This window comes from Alosa sapidissima, chromosome 6, assembly GCF_018492685.1.
Source record: "Alosa sapidissima isolate fAloSap1 chromosome 6, fAloSap1.pri, whole genome shotgun sequence".
In the NCBI taxonomy this organism is placed as follows: domain Eukaryota; kingdom Metazoa; phylum Chordata; class Actinopteri; order Clupeiformes; family Clupeidae; genus Alosa; species Alosa sapidissima.
The window spans coordinates 28,659,370-28,676,869 of record NC_055962.1 but is presented as its reverse complement, the minus strand read 5'-3'; the positions used below and the strand labels follow the sequence as shown (position 1 = coordinate 28,676,869).

General features: G+C 42.3%; 1 protein-coding gene across 3 annotated transcripts in view; it reads right to left on the bottom strand.

The window, feature by feature from the left end:
- ryr3 (ryanodine receptor 3) overlaps positions 1–17,500 on the bottom strand; it is a 115,591-nt gene that overhangs the window by 86,217 nt on the left and 11,874 nt on the right. For 2 of the 3 annotated variants that reach the window (XM_042096496.1, XM_042096497.1), the window contains exons 3-10: positions 15,804–15,908; positions 14,408–14,428; positions 10,233–10,307; positions 9,837–9,915; positions 8,907–9,019; positions 2,694–2,793; positions 2,370–2,463; positions 1,809–1,883 (exon numbers count right to left, since the gene is read on the bottom strand). In XM_042096496.1, the coding sequence (XP_041952430.1) occupies positions 1,809–1,883; positions 2,370–2,463; positions 2,694–2,793; positions 8,907–9,019; positions 9,837–9,915; positions 10,233–10,307; positions 14,408–14,428; positions 15,804–15,908 (662 nt within the window). The remainder of the gene's footprint in view (positions 1–1,808; positions 1,884–2,369; positions 2,464–2,693; positions 2,794–8,906; positions 9,020–9,836; positions 9,916–10,232; positions 10,308–14,407; positions 14,429–15,803; positions 15,909–17,500) is intronic. The other variant, XM_042096498.1, reaches the window with a different exon arrangement.

Here is a 17,500-nt window from a genome sequence, read left to right as displayed (position 1 = left end):
GGCCAAATGCACAACATTAGAGATCTGAATATATGGCACCAGAATATAAGTAAGGGATAATGTATTGTCCTCCGCTGCGCGTCGGGGTTCTGTTCTCCCTGTCGGGACTTATTTTCTGATAATTACCGGCGGACAATACATTATCCCGCTTATTACACGGCTACTTGCCAAAACGAGAAAAGAAACCTAACACAATTAATCTTTAAAAATGATTTTGCTACCGTTTTGTGTCTTCCGCTGACAAAATAAATAGTTCGCCACACAGATAGAACTTGACAGTTTCAGGTGTTGCGTGGCAACGTCTTACTAGCTTACTTTCCCTTTCAATTAAATTCCATTGCAATAAGCGAACGGAATTCTTGCGGAGTGATATGAAAGACGTTAATCGACCCGTTGCCATTGACAGCGGTGATTATATACTTTGCCGGTGATTTATAGATTTAACATAGGCCCGAACGTTGGGAAGGCCCATTCATGTGAATGGAACTTTCTGCAGCACTCTGAAGAGCCGTGTAATAAACCTATATAAGGCAATCAGTTAATATACATCACGCAGAACATCATGGATTCCATTTGAGTATGGCTGCAGATATGAATATATGCACAAAAAATCGTAAAAGGGTTGAGTAGGCCTAAGGTAAGTAAAGTAAGGGACCAACCCTTTCATGCGTTTTAACTATCAAAGCATCTAATTAACATCTATTTAACATCTATTACTATCAAAGCACCTGTAATAGCTAATTCAGGTATTTCTAGCTTTATTTCTACAATAAAAAGAATCCCTGAAAATCTCAGTCTGGTATGCAGACCAGGAGGAGACACAGGACTGAGAATAGATACGCTTAAGTGTTGTCTTAGAACGGCATGCATTAAAAGTGATGTTGGAGAAGCAAGATGGATATAAATCGTGAATATTGACAGAGGCTGTTTGGGATGTGGCTTTTGTGGGCGTGGGTGTGAAACAGAGAGGGAGAAAGAAAAAAACAGGGAGTGTGTCCCAGTCTATGTGAGCCTGCGAGTCGATCTATTAAATTTTCAGGGGCAGACTCCATCTCATAAGTCTGAGAAGTCCTTAGTGCATGTGTGTGTCTAATCAGAAGAGACAGTTCTCAGATCGTCGGGCAGTCCTACTGCTCCAGAGCTGTGGAGAAAGCCTGGTCATCTAAAATTCAGGAACCCTTTTGATTTTCTCCCCGCCTGTCAGTGTGGGACAGAGAGAGGGTGAGAGAGATGGACAGAGAGAGAGAAAGAGAGAGAGAGGGTGAAGAATGAGAGAGATGGACAGAGAGAGAGAAAAAGAAAGAGGGTGAAGAATGAGAGAGATGGACAGAAAGAGAGGGAGAGAGAGGGTGAAGAATGAGAGAGATGGACAGAGAGAGAGAGAGTGGGTGAAGAATGAGAGAGATGGACAGAGATAGAGATAGAGTGAAGAATGAGAGAGATGGACAGAGAGAGAGGGTGAAGAATGAGAGATGGACAGAGAGACACAGAGACAGAGAGACACAAAGTCCATTCATTTAGAGAGAGTGAAGAGTGAGATGGGTGGACAGAGAGAGAGAGAGGGTGAAGAATGAGAGAGATGGACAGAAAGAGAGAGAGGGGGGGTGAAGAATGAGAGAGATGGACAGAAAGACAGAGAGAGGGTGAAAAATGAGAGATGAACAGAGATAGAGAGAGTGAAGAATGAGAGAGATGGACAGAGAGATAGGGTGAAGAATGAGAGGGATGGACAGGGAGAGAGAGAGAGAAAGATGGAGGCTGAAAGTAGCAGACAGCCAGAGACAGAGAGAGAGAGACGGGGGCATCACCTGATCCGAAGAGGCTCCAATCTCCACAGAGACCTGGCCCTGGAGCCCCCTTTGCCTGCTTCATAATTCACTATCCTGTAGAAACAACAACCCAATGTAGGCAGAAATCCTTAAAACACCACTGTTAGGCTTAGACAGCCCCTCACGCCTTCACTTGCTTACACAAACCACATATAAATATATTGCCTGAGTGTGTGCAGAATATTTACAGTACAGTATATTTACACTATGGCTACCTCCTCTGCTGGATTAAAGGCCGAGGAGAAGAGAGAGAGAACAGATCAGGGCTAAGAATACTTTGCATGGCAGTAAGGGAAATATGAAATTTAAAACTACATATGAAACTACAAAAGTGACAGTTGCGTCATCGACTTTGAGGTGATACGCCACACTACAGTATAAGAAAAATACTTAGGGCTTCACAGCTAAATGGGATAAACTAAAAATCATCTGAATTCAACATGTAATGGCATGCTGTTTTTAATCATAGGCATCCTTAAGTCTTAACCAAATGTCTAAACTCAACATCATTCATTGAAAGACTTGGTGACGGAAACCCACCTCTGCTGGTCCTCTTTTTTGTCTGCCCCTGGTATGGTGAGGCTCTCATCATGTCCGTGAAACAGGCGCATCACATGACCACCCTGAACATAACCTGTGGAAACCAAGCCAGCCTAGTCAGACGTCTCAATATCTCAGCTAAGTAGAGCTCGATATGGATTTTTCCTTCAAAGTCCATTCATTTAATCACTGCACTTGCTTCCTATGCACAATCAGGCCCAAACATGATTAATTAGTCAGAAAGGGATTTTAACAGATATCTCTGAAGAACTGGACCTCTTGATGGTGTTGACGTGTGTGTGTTGTGCATTGCTGTGAACATACCCACTGCTATGTTACTGCCTGAGCAGGTCGGCTGAACGTTCCAGAGGGTCTGCATGAAGGAGGCGTCCACCGCAATGTTCCCATTGGCCATGGACAGGTGCTGTGGGACGGCAAAACAAGATAGAAGTAAAGACGAAAAATATCAACGCAGCACACAATCGTTGATTATTTAGGGTGCTAATATGATCGACTAGCTGATGATTATATGTTGCTACATTTTCCTCGGAGTCAACACAGAGGGGAAACAACACCAACAACATAGCGACACTCAGAGAACTAGGCCCAGCTCAGCTCAGCCCATCCGGCAGCGGTTCCATCCCTGGGGCGGAGCAGGGCCGAGTCCGTTTCCAAGTCGACAGTCGCATGGGGAGCTCATTTCAGATGTCTACAGACTCGCAGTTAAAGGTCACCCAAGGACGAAAGGGGGAATGTGAGGGAGGGAGGGAGGAAGGGAGGGAGAAGATGAGGGGGCTCAGAGGGGAGGTAGAATAATTGCCAGGCACATCAGCTGGTCCCGGGTGTCTGCAGGCGGTACAGCATGTCTGAATTAAGTGGCTCTGCACTGGGGCTCAGAGAGGACTGACAATGAACGCCTCTTTCCCCCGCGAACTTCAGCCGGCCCGTACTCAAAAAGCCACGTTTTGTTCACACAGTAAGCTGCTTATCATGACACTGTTTCTGTCCAAAAAAAAAAGAAAAAAATACTCAATCAGGGGACTGTGAGTCGCTGGCAAAAGTCAGGCTTGGACAACAAAAACGGGTTTCACCTCCTTCTGTGGGGAACGCAATTAATCCAGCTGACTTTGTTAGATTGAAGCTGACCCTTTCTAGAGAGTTCCATTATCAGCATCATAGTTGGCCCCATAGACATAATATACATAGACGCCGCATCGACCGCTACTCCTTACTAGCGCTGACGAGATTTGGAGCCGCCATCTTGGACCGGTCATCCACTCCACTCAGTGTAATCTGTTTGGCCTGTGAGATGAGCTGTCAGCGCACTTAATTAATCATATCTCACTGAATACCGAACAGATTCTCACTCGGTTTTTTTTGCTGCAAAGGTCATACATGTAGCTATGATACAGGACACATGATTTAGCGTATTTTAATATTCATAGTGGGTTTAACAGTAATATAATATTCTGATATATGATATAAAGTGACCTGACGTCCGATATCAAAACTGGGAACATAATCCATGTTTGACAGCATAGACAAAACTAGTTTGATACAAGTTTAATGAGTTAAATATAGTTCACAGTTGACAGAAAAGTTCCATCAACAGCATTATTCACAGAAAGGTTCTATAAACATTTAAGTGAGATCAGTGCCATTCAGACATCTGAGGGGTATTCCAAGTAGGCCTATGTGGTTTAGTGACAAACTTGGGTAAATTGACAGAATAAGTTGTAAACCTTCCAGTAGAAAAGCTGTATACAGGAAACATGGTTGTGTGTATTTTAATATTCATAGTGGGCTTAATAGTAATAGAATATTCTCATATATGATATATTATAAAGTGATGACATCCAATATAAACACTGGGAACATAACTAATCCATGTTTGACAGCATAGACAGAAACTGGTTTGATACAAGTTTTAATGGGTTAAATTGACAGAAAAAATCCATTAACATTTTCAGTTCAGTGCCATCAAAAATAAAGTTTGATGAACAGACATTGGTGTGGCATAAGTAAAGGAAATGGAGTAACTGGGTTCAATATCAACAGCATTTGTTAGACAAGTTCCATAAATATTGTAAAGTACAAGTTTGTAGGTTTGTTTCTGATCCTTAAAAAACAGACATTGGTTTGGCATAGTAAGTGTAACTTCATCAATTCAAGACAAAAAGGTGACTTGTCACTTGTACAGTGTCAATGGGTTCATCAACAGCATCTGTTATTTACAGTTCACAGAAAGCTTTCAGCCCCAATGAAGAGATTAAATAAATAAGAATTAAGAAACATTTTAGAAACTGCTAAGATCAGCCCCGTTCATTGCAATCAGTAAAGAATTGGGGAGTGTCTTCACAGGCTCAGTGAGACAGAGGTTACTGTCATGCAGTTGGTTCTATGATTTCGATAACTGGTGCATGTAATTTTGTATGTTCCCACCTTGCTAAAATTGCTTGGGTACACTTTGGCTAAGAAAAAAGTGCTTCAGACAGCAGGTGGGCAAATAAGATAGCAGTACATAGTGAAACTGGGTAAACTCCCTAAAAGAGGACCGAGTCAACCAGACGATGGGGAAATGGGACACAGAGTGGTGAATGCAGGTGATGAAGGTGGAGCTCATAAATCAAATATTCAGTCACAGTGTAGCAGATGCCCTCCAATACTGCAATGAAGAGCTGCACCTTCCTCAGTTCCAGGGATGTGAGGAGACTATTCAGTTCATTCACAGTCTCCTTGAGCAAGGCAGTTGTTCTGGGGAGATATAAAATAAATAAATGAATAAAATGAATAAAGGAATTTGAGAGGCATCTTATTCTTGTTAGGGTAAATGACATGTGAATAATACAGTGTTGGGCAAGCTACTTAGACATTGTAGTGAGCTAAACTATCAGTTACTCTGCTATGAATAAAACACTACACAATACTACCACCCAGTCAAATGTATTATTAACACAAACACAGCAGTAGGCTAGTTCTCTACATAGGAAGCTACTTTAAATTGTGCCAATTACACATGACAAGAAAAGTGTAGCTTGTGTGGCTAAGCCACTTGATAAATAAAGAAGTTAAGCTATTGAAAAGTTACTTTATTCAGAAAATAGTGAAGCTACCAACACGCTTAGGCTACAAGTAGCAGCTAGCGATTGCCCAATAATATAGGCTACAGTCTGTGCTACTTGTGTAAAATTCGCCAGCCAAATCTAGTATGATTTATTTCTACAATAGCCTTTTTGTGTCAGTTGTAATCTAAGTCAGTGTTATGGAATATGACTTATTAAGTCTCAGTTCATAGCCAGGTGAACACCGAGTAAACAGCCTAGCTAGCTGGCTACGATTCTCATACAGTAATATCAAAGATCCTTGCTCCTTCTCAACTCTCTGGTAATATTCTATTCACAAAATACAACCATTAGTACGGTAATGTTAAATCTTACTTGAGAAAAGTAAATCCCCCGAGCCCTGTTTGCGATGGTTCGTCGATTTGAGCAGGAACATGCTGCACAGTACTGGCATCTTGTGTCTTCTGCTGCAACGCAACGAGGAGTATGACCGGTCCAAGATGGCGGCCGCATTTCTCGTTTCCAGCAGCCAATGCGGCGTCTATGTATATTATGTCTATGGTTGGCCCCACAAGGCTTCCGTTTTAACATTCCATATGTTATCTTAATGCAGAGGAAGTAGATTGGGGCCCAAATAGAACGTTCAAGCATTGTTTTTGTTTTTATTGTTGAACGGGTCTATACGGTCAGAGACAGAGGCTCGCAGTGATGTAGTACTCGAGTCCGGTCTCGGACTCAAGACCGGTCTCGAGACCGATTTCTGCTTTCTCGGACTTTCTCGGACTTGTTCCTTCAAAGACTCGGTCTTGACTCGGTCTCGGACCACAGTGGGAGGAGAAGGACTCGTAATTTCAGACCGAGTCCTCGAGACCAACGCATTTTTTTATGTTCATATAAAAAAAAATTCAAAATGAAATTTCACAGCGGCCACGTCTTTGCCCCTTGCGTTGGCCTTGGTGCCCCCTTCTTTCAATATTCTGCTTTGCGTCCGTTTAATAGCGATTTTTATTTAGCCTATAGCCTGTCAAAATAATCTTAGCATCACAGCGCAAACTAATTCAGTCTTACACAGTGGAGAAAATGACAGCGCATGGCAAGACAGAAAGTGCGTCCAAATTCACCCATTCTTCTCAGTTGAAATAGGCTACTCGCAATCGCTAAGCCTACTCAATACACAGACACATGTATCACATCACATGAAAGAGCTTTTTCTCAGCTTTTAAACGATGTTAGCCGCTAATTGCTGTGGTGAACGGTTCGCGAGAAAAGTAAATAATATAATTAAATTGAATCATAACGTCTACATAAGGTGCTACATCCATCTCCCTACCCATTCATCTAGGTGGAATACTTCACGAACCCTTCGTTCAACACATGACAAACCATATATCAGAATAAACAGCAGACCTTACCGAACACAAAGGTGTAAAGCAGTCCCCTGTACAGTAAGCCGTTCCAGAGTAGGCTATTCCGGTTAAATTAAAAATGTAATCTGCAGCAAGGTCTACATTCATGTCTCCAACTTTGGTCTTTAGGTTTCAAAATGTGTTTAAATCGTTCTTAATGATTTCATAACAGGCCAAATACTAAATAAATGTTACAAATATTGCCTAGATATAGGTAAATATTAAAATCAGAGGATATACAGCTGAGTAAGAGTTTGTGAAAGGAGTCTTAATAATCAAAAAATGCTAAGCACGCATCTAGGCTATTTGAGTTTCTTAAAGCTGAGCTGTGCTTAAATTGTTCAATACATGATTCCATAACAGGCCAAATATAAAATAAATATAAATATTAAATATATCAGATGATTTACAGTTCTATGTAATATGTCATGTTTCATGTTTTTGTAATGTTTCATACAGTGATGCAGGTCTACTGCTGTGAATAGGCTAAATACAACTTTGATTATTTTTATAGCCTACTACTGTATAGTTAACTTTGGCCTTGGTGCCCTGACATGTGGCCTTTGTGCCCCCCACCAAATATGCCCAACTGAAGGCCAAGTGGCCTTGCCCCTAAAATGGTGAAATTCCAAGCCTGGGCCTAACTGTTGATTATTAATTGGGGTGATATTAAATCATGAATATGAAAACTGACATGTTTTTATGGTCTTGGTCTCGACTCGGTCTCGACTCCTAAAGGACTCGGTCTCGACTCGGACTTGCTTCCTCAAAGACTCGGTCTTGACTCGGACTCGTCTGTATTTGAAAACCAACGGACTCGGTCTCGACTCGGTCTCGACCCTTCAAAGACTCGGTCTTGTCTCGGACTCGGCATAGGCGGTCTCGTCCCCATCACTAGAGGCTCGGGCATTGCAGGGCAGGAAACTGGACACTAAAAGCTCAGGACAGATAGCTAGCAGAGGTGCCTTATTTTCTCCCACAGGAGCAGAACCCTCTCCCACCGTGGGGGTCATGGCTTAATAGTAAATTTCACTCTGTAAAGAGCAAACCACCCTCCACGTATCCCAGAGACAAGTCACTTAATTAAAAAAAAAAAAAAAAGTCGTCAGCTCAGCATCCTTCGGTGGCCACACAGCTCCGGAACTGCCGGTTTGTTCGCCAGATGCCTCGCTCACTAGACGAGCTGGTAATGGGTTTTCTCTGGTAATCAGATTTTTATTGTAGACTAGTAGAGCTCGCCTTATAGCTGCCACTGTATTCCCATTCTGAACCATTTCCAATTAGGGCCACCAATGTTCTGAACTCTAGAAATTGATTATCTGAAGGCAACCGGGGTGGAGAAAGACTGGTGGTGGTGGTGGTGTTGGTGTTGGTGGTGGGGTGGAGTGGGACTGATAGCCACAGGACTGTAATCTCCAGTCAGTATAGTCTCCAGTCCAGACAAACACATTTCCTTCTTTTTGAGTTTCTGCAGCAGGGTGCGACATCTCAATTTGTGCAGGACTGTTGCAAGGCTGGCAGAGCTTTGGGATAATTCCAGGGGGTGGTCATGACATGAAAGTGAATTAAGGGAAGTGTGGGTAAACAAGAGAACAGAGCCCAAGAACCACTTGGAAGAAAAGCGGGTCTGCAATAGCCTGTATTAGATAACATCTACTGCGGCTGGTTCTAAAAAGAGCGTAGACCTCACTGACACAAGAGGTTATAAATATTTCTCCTGGAATGTTTCTCCTATGCAAGTTGTCCATCATTCCCTGATCTCCTTGTATCCCTGACTGTAACAGTCTGTGGTGTTGGTTTTGTGGAAGAAGAATGCAGAGGTGCAAACATTCTGGGCTGTTGAATTTAAATGACATGAACTGTTTGTGCTGTATCCATATATATCTGCAGAGAACTGCCTCCTTAGGCTTTTTGCAGGTGTCATGGTGAACTCGAGACTGACAGAAAATTATTTGCAAACTTTTGGCCTATGTACACACCTCTGACGGTCTGATCCACAGTGTATTACTCAAGATAACATCTACTGCATCTGGTCATGGACAGTTTACTCTCAGTGTGGGCCTACTTACCAGGTATCTCTCTGAAGACACGCTGACCAGAATCAGATCGTCACCAATGCGGACCTTCTCCCCCTCGGACCTCTGCTTCGACGCAGGGTGGATCGTCCACCAGCAGGCCTCTCCTGCAGGACAAGGAAACACCCGGACAAAAAAAAGGATGACCTTTTTTTTTTTTCAAGTATATTTTTTGGGCTTTTTGCCTTTATTCGGATAGGACAGTGAAGAGTGATAGGAAGGAGTGGGAGAGAGAGATGCGGTGGGATCAGGACATGACCGCAGGTTGGACTCGAACCTGGGTCCCCGTGGGCACTTGGACCCGTACATGGTATGATCGCTGTAGCCTGTTGCACCACAGCACCCCCCCAAAGGGATGACCTTCCTACAAATGCTTAAATCAAGAAACATCATTACCAGCAGCTCTTTTTACGTATTCACGAGACCTTGAAAAAGATGATTGCTTTCATTAGGGCGGTGCTTGAGAGCAGTGATAAATTTGACACTAAACTAAGTGATGACAAGTCATTCCTTTCCTAGACAGGAATCAGATACACCTTGGAGATTTCACAGAGGCCGGCATATCAAGGGATGAAATTGAAATTGTCTCCCGCCCTCCCCACATCCTCTATGCTGGGTTGCACAATACATAAAAATAGTCTGATCGCAGCGCGTAACTCAAAATATCTTTTCAGGGGTTTGGACATAGACCTCTCGTTTGATGAATTGATCTTTTTTAATGTTGTACGTGGCTCAAATATCACTCGGCCACCGCTCCTCCAACCAAGAAGTAGCCCCTGTATTTTTTTTTTTGTATTTCTTGCTCGGCCGTGCGTGTCAATTTCAAAACAAGACCAGGCTAATGTGATTGGGCCGACCAGGTTGGGCTTTAATCACCATTTAAATCGAATAATGCACACAGATGGAAATGTAAATCTGCCATACCCACGGAGTCCTCCTGTAGACCCACGTCAAAAGATAGCTTGTCTGTCTGAGACCTTGATGTCTTCAGACACGTAAGGTACTGCAAAAAGTATACAAACAAATAAAGACATTAAAGATAAAACAAACAAATAAAGACATTAAAGATAAAACAATCTCAAAACACACTAAGCCGAAATCAAAACAAAACAAAACAAAATGAAAAGTGGTTTGTGTGACTGGATTTAATAGGGATATTGTCTGTATACTTTTATGGGCATACATGTGTTTTGAAAGCCAGATGTCATAACTCAACACTGTCACTGTGTGTCTGTCTGATAATAGTGTGAGCTTTCTGATTCAGTGACAGGCCAAGTGAGACTGGGACACTGGGGTTTAATAGGTATTGCACATGCTCACCATTCCGCTGAAGGAGTGCTTCAGTAAGATGGCATGACCGTACAGAAGGGTCCGGTGTCCACCCCCTTGCACCGCCTGTGGACGAAACAGGCCCCATCCCAACAGTAAAGGTTAAAGCAACGTTAACAAGAGTCGTAGAGTCTTCTGGGTCTCTGTCTCTCTGAGCATAAGGCTGTGGACATCACAACAGGATGAAGTGATGACTAACCAAAAAAAATAATAATAAAGAAAGATCGAGACATTACACATGCAGTTGTAGGTACTGAGGGAATGTTAGAAGGACATTTATTTCCCGTTGCAGTGTTAGAACGAGAAAAAATTTCACTGGGTAATACCACTCATGAGGAAATGTGCACTCCATTCTTAGCACAGGTAGAATCTGCATTTTACAACAGTCTACTGAAAATTGCAAGAATACCCACCTTTCTTGTTACCCTCTGGTTGCATTAAGGAAAAATATAAGTTTGCATCAGAAATAAGGCTTTTGGGCACAACCTCTTAAGAATATAAAACACCCTGTGTTTTAATTAGTGCATATTAATGTGGAATTGCTGCTATCTGCTGAAAGTAAAATACTGCTGCAGCTGCCTTAATTGGCATAGATATCTTAACTTTAAATACACGGAGAGATTAGCCCATTTCACAAGATGGGGCCGCTGTGTAAATCAACTTCCTGTGGAAGAGCCAGGGCTGTAGTCAAGACCACCTTTGTCGAGTCCAAGACAAGTCCAAGACCAGGACTAGTCGAGACCAAGTCAAGACCGAGTCCAAAGAGGTTCGAGTCCAAGACAAGACCGAGTCCAAAAAGGTTCGAGTCCGAGTCAAGACCGAGTCCAGGATAGGAAAAAAAGTCTTGTGCATGACAGTATCAAGACAATCATTTTGGATTATCTAAAAGCAAAAACAGTGTGAACACACCCAGGATTTGTAAGTGTAGCCATTCCCCTTCTCCAATATTATTATAGGGCTGTCAAACGATTCAAAATATATATTTTGAAATGAATTAATCTCGATTAACCGCAATTAAAAAGTTCCTAAAGACTAAAGCTTCAACATAAATCACAAAATTAATGAGTAACCACAAAGGTAAAAGTAAAACACTTTTATATTATTTAAATGATAATACTGACACAGTAATTGTGTTTTAAAGTATTCATTTCTTAAGAAATACTACACATATGATGCTGTTTAACTCATTTGTAAATGGTGCACTGTTACTTTAAGCCCATTGTGGCCACGTTCTCATAATGATCTTTTTTTACCAGCTCCATTGAAATATAGCCTATAGCTAGTCCACAAGCTCTAATATTGTTTGTACCACATGTATTGTACAATATTAACAATGATAAGCATGATATTAAGTTGGTATAAACAGTTTTCATTCCTTTGGAAATAGAAGCATGTAATGACATGATGCTAGCTAGACATTTTCTGTTTGCAATTAAAAGTGAATGATGAGCCTGAGCCAGTCACCTAGCTATCTGAATGGAATGTGTTTCAATCGGCATAATATGTGCTTCATGTAAACAAATTATTGAAGACTTCAAGACTCACCAGTTCCATTACACAAAGGCAAAGACAACTCTTCATATTTTTGTCCATTTTTCAAATCACAGTGAGTGCAGCCTACATACATGTTTATAACTGGTCAGTAGTGGAAATCGGACAAATCCGCAATCTCCTTTAACCTCGTCTTTGTTGCCTTCCTTTTATAAGTTTCTTATATTAAAAAGGAGATATCAATTATCATCAACAACGACAAGCCAGCTGGAGCCTGCCAATCGTTTTCTCTCCTTCTCGTGTGCGTTCAGACGCGCTCTTAATTAAATGGAGTAGCATACGTTCAAGTTGGATCTTAATGGAGAGGAGCCGAAAAGTATCATCTTTATGTAACTGTTGCAGTTGGTGCATTTTGACATTGTAAACGTTCTCTAACAAGAGTGAAAAGCAGTTTGCAGTAAAGCTACTATTTGGCTAAATGTTGGTTCCTCTTTATCTTCAGCTAACTCCACAGACAGTAAAATAAACTCTCAGGCTTGCGGTTTTAGGTTTTGCGGCTTCCGTTACGTGACATCAGCCCCCCACAAAGGTAAACACTATTGAGTTAATATTTTGTAACGCATTATGTATTTCAAAATGAATCGCGGCGATTAACACGTTAATTTTGATGGCCCTAAAGACACCTGGACTCGGTCGAGACCAAAAGCCATATTTGGCAAGACCAGTGGCCGAGACCGAGACAAGACCAAGTCCAAATACTAGCGAGTCCGAGACAAGTCCGAGACCATAGAAAAACGGTCTCGAGTCCGGACTCGAGTCCAAGACCGGACTCGAGTACTACAGCCCTGGGAAGAGCACTGTCCCATAGACAGCAAAAGAAAAGTCCACAGAAAAGACAGAAACAGGAAGACGTTTTACCCTGCCAATTAAGGTTATCATTAACATCAATGAGGCCGGACACCTGGACACTGTGAAATTGGTCTATTGTGACACAGTAATTGTCACTGTCAGGCAGCCAGACAGTCAGCTGGGCTGACTGTCTGGCTGCCTGATTCCAAGTGAGAGAGTGGTGTTTGGAACCTTTACTGGACCACGACAAAAAGAAAACAAAAAAAAAACTGTAGAAGTACCCTGCAGCTCTGTTCCCACACCCCCATCCCCCAATGCCCCCAGCTGTTGCAGCAAAGCTAAGCTCCATATTTCAGGCCAGCTGTCATGTTGATACCTCATCCCACGTGAAGCTGCGTGACCTTTGCTAGCATGCTAACGTTGCTGCCGCTCTGATACTGTGCTGTCTCCTTACATTTAACAAACTGTTACTACAGAGCTCTGACGCCAAGAGTTTACCTCCTCACCTCTTTGCCTTGCCAAACATATGATCTGAGCTAAAGTGTGATTGGGAAGTTCAGTTTCACTGCTGTTGCTTAGTTGCTCAGTCTACATAGCATGTTCTTGGCTTTGTTTGTGTACGATGGACTCTTGGTGCCAAAATGAATTCCTACTGGATTAAAACGGTAGCAGTATCTGATATTAGATGACAAACGCTTCCTGTGAAATTTCATGATCATGTCAGTGCTAACCGACGATATAATCCACATTTAGGTCTTCCAGAAATGGATGGAAAAAAAGAAATAAACTTCTATTGAAGTACCCAAAATGATTGATACAACATGTAATCATACTGTGGCAGGAGAAAAAATAAATAAATACAATCATAGACTGTATATAAAACAGTGTAAAAAAAAACATTGACATCAATGTGTTGAAATCCGGAATCCCACCGAATTCCAGAACATTTCCTCATTGGTTCCCTTTGAAATTTCATCATGCTACAGTACACCCAACTGCAAAGAGAAGTCATTGCAAGGTCAGAAATACAAAAACTCTCACTGCTCTCCAACCCATATGCAGTCTCCTCAGGCCTGTAGGGGAAGTAGTAGTAGACAGGATCACTGAGCATTAGGGGGAAAACATCAACAAACATCTGAGGGATCTCTTTTCTGTTGTTCACTTGTATAGAGATTTTAGGTGTTAGCAGTTTGTTAGTGTTAAACGTACCACGAAAAAGGGCCAGAAACAGAAAAACAACCTGCTGAAGCATGAAATATCTCTCTTTCACTTGAAAATGTTTCCTTGTACATCCATCTTTCTTTATCAAAATGGATGTGCTTTTAGTTATGGGCAGTTATAGTGGAGAAATGACCAATTACTGTTGAGAGTGGTGGAGGCAGTTGATTAAATTTGGCACTGCCTCTGGATGGGGAAAACTGACTTAGGGCAGTCGGCTTGACAAGTGCATTCATCTTAACAGAGGGGAAATTGTCTAAATATGTGCCTCTCTGGATCTATATTTCTTACATTGTACATGTCAGTAACTTGGGCAGTTAGGGTCTATTCTTCTCACATCCTTCAAGTCTCTTTAGACTTCGACTTACAGACTATTTTATCTGTAAAATGTCCTTCTGAATGCCCAGGCATGACATTATTGATTGACTTGGCACAGAGTTTACTGTCTGGATGTTGGTATTGAATAGCCAAACCTTTTACTCGTTGAATGTAGGACTGATCAAGAGACTGAGACGGAACACATTTAGAGGTGAAAGATGAGATCTTTTTTGTTTAGCCAAGTTGAGCACCATCCATGCATTTCTACAGGAAGTGAATCATTAACATACCCATTTTTCATGACCAGGAGTCTAGCAATGTTGAACAAAAATACAGACAGATTGTTAAGAAAAATAGGGAAGTTAATAAAAAAAAATCTTGAAATGATTATATACTGCAATCACTGATCTATGAATAATCAGTAGATATATATTTAGAAATATATAAAATGTTGTAATACAACATTAATTACATTATATTACAACATAACAATATTGTACAGAGTAAGAATGCATTTTTGTTTAGCCAGTTTACCCAGTAATAGCAGTATATTCTACTTTTTTCTAAACAAATAGTCACATCAAGCTAACAAAAAGGTCAACAAATGTTGGTTGGCGAATGGGAACAGAATCGGTTCTCTGTTGGTGGAAAGAAGGTTATGTATGACGACACCAAAGGGTTCCTCCATTGCAGCCCTCACACAGTGAATCATATTCTTCCCCTATGCTATAAGAGCAGCACTCTGTGTTATTCCAATCGAGTGGACAGTCAGCACCATGACATCTTGTGCATCAAAAGGGATGGATTAGGTAGCATGTGTGGAAGTGTTACATTGTGATGTAATAAAACCCTTGTCAGCAGTTCATTCATAACCCAACCACTTCCATTCAACATGAACCGTGACTGCGTGGACGTCAGACAGAGGGCCATTTTGCTTCTGATTTACAGCAGTCGGAGCCACACAATGGCTGCGTCGTGAACAGTGATTGCTAACCCCCGGGGTCGTAAAACTTGTCGGTATTCCAGCGGCGTCGGGGATACCTTTAGCAATCTCTCTGAATGGGACTGCAGCGTAAATCAAAAGCAAGCACTGCCATCCCAGCTGACAACACTGAAAGCCAAAGGGAATCACCCCTGCATTCCCTCACGCCAAGCTGTTGCTGTGCCCCTGCCTCAACTCCCCTCACAAAAAAAAACGCATTCCCTTCCTGACTGGACATACATACTGATATATCATACTGATTGGGATAAATTGACCATGGACTTCATGATACACGATCATGCATTTAAACAACAAGGAGTGTTCTTTAGCCTGGCCCCGCCCATCTAGATCATCTAGTCTGGAACACCATAGACTAGTTCATAAGTATAAGTATATATACATAACCGTTTCCCTCAAACAAGAAAAATGTCAGGCCAATCAGTGACGAGAGGGGAAGACAAAACCGAAACTTATTGTGATAAAAGCAGCAATACCAAAAAACATTAAAAAAATGCAGTTGGAAAAATGCCGAAATTTATTTAAGGTAGACCCACATACATTGTTTTCTGACTGTTGACGCTGTTTATTGTCTGTTTGTAACGTTTAGGCAAAGTAGGAAGTAACGTTAGGAACTTGCGCTAAGGAAAGAGAGCGAGAGAGAGAGAGAGAGAGAGAGAGAGAGAGAGAGAGAGAGACGTGCTTACCCCTTCGCCGTTGGGGCCACACTTGGCCAGCATCTCCTGCAGGGCCCGTACTGACAGCGACTGCTCCAGCACAAAGTTGCAGATGCACAGGTCTGGAGGGACATACTGAGGGAACACACACACACGCACACACGCACGCACGCACACACACACACACATACACACACTTTAGCCCATAATAGCACACCTGGGGTAGAAGCTATGAAGCTGCCAACTTTATTTATTTATTTATTTTTTTGCACTTTTATGAAATCCTCCATCCAGGTATAATGTCTTGGCGGTTCCTTTTTCCCCTCCTTGAAGGCTGGCTGATGATGTTATCAGGCTGACGCATTGGCCACCTTCCTCTTCTGTTGGCCGCAGATAAGCCCACATTCCCTCTCACTCGCTCTCAGCTTCTACCACTGCAGGAGAGTCCTCCTAGTTTGGTGGACAACGACGCCATTTTAACAAAGCACAGGGGACTGGTCTCTCCAAATGGCTCATGCCTTCCCCCTCGACTCTTCTCTCAGGTTTCCACAATCTTTAATGAGTCCCCTGATATGAGCAGACTTTTAATTTGTAGCTTCTTTCCGGGAGTTCACCCCACTCCCGGCTAACTGCTAATGTTTCTCTTTCAGCACCAACTTTCACCCCTGTGACACTACTGTACGTCCTTACACTTTCTTATATTTTCAGTAAACTGTACACCCGCTTTCATTCATTGTGACTAACGAATCATTTTTCAAAGGGACAAAATTCACAAAAGTCACAAAATGAGTTGGCAAAAATGTGCAAGGAAGTGACTTCACAAAATGTTGTAAATACACACTGTACGATAATAGCCATGTTGTCACCTTTGGTGACTTCATAATGAGCGCCCCCTCATAAATATCTGGCTCCTGACTCTTTCGAGGCCTCTGCTACTCATTTGCACTTCTTCTGCCAGTGGTGGCTAAACGACATAACGAGCACCTATTAGGGATCGGAGATTCCAGACATAGTTCCAAGGTGAGAAAGCTCCAGGGGCAGCTGAGGATAATTAACAGGTGGGGGGGGCACCAAGGGCACTTAGTGAGCTGGGAGCTGCCACTGGACACGAGTGCAGGGCAGGCCTGTATTGCCATCTGCTTCTTAAGTCGCCCCCCTGACCTCTAACCTCCAGCTGGGGGTGGGGTGGGGTGGGGTGGGGTGGTGAGTGAAATGCAAGCAGGAGACAGTGATGAGGAGAAAGCCTAAGCTGGTAAAAGAGAGAGAGAGAGAGGAAGAGATAGAGGGCCCACGTTGTGAATAGGACCTGCATTGACAGGCCGTAGGGAGACAGATTGCCGTACACTGTTAAGCCCCCAAGCTTCACATTTTGATACTAGCATCGCAGAGGTCAGTAGTCACCTTAATCTGCGTGTTGACTCAATCGATCCAGTCTCTCTGACAGAAAAGAAGAGGAGTTTTACATTTTACATGACATCAGATATTTCAACTGTCTGGATCTGAAGTTCGACTTGCCTGCTAAATCCACATGGTGTAGTCTCTGGAAACACCAAAGAGAGGTGATTTCACGTGACAAGAAATCCAAAATTGAACGAATTTGTTTTTCTCTCAGTTCCACAGACAAGTTTACAAGTTTAATATAATACACAGCAACCCCACTGAAGCTTCTGCAAGCAAATCCTTTTGGAATACTTACAACTAAACTGACAGGTATCAAGGAAATGGAT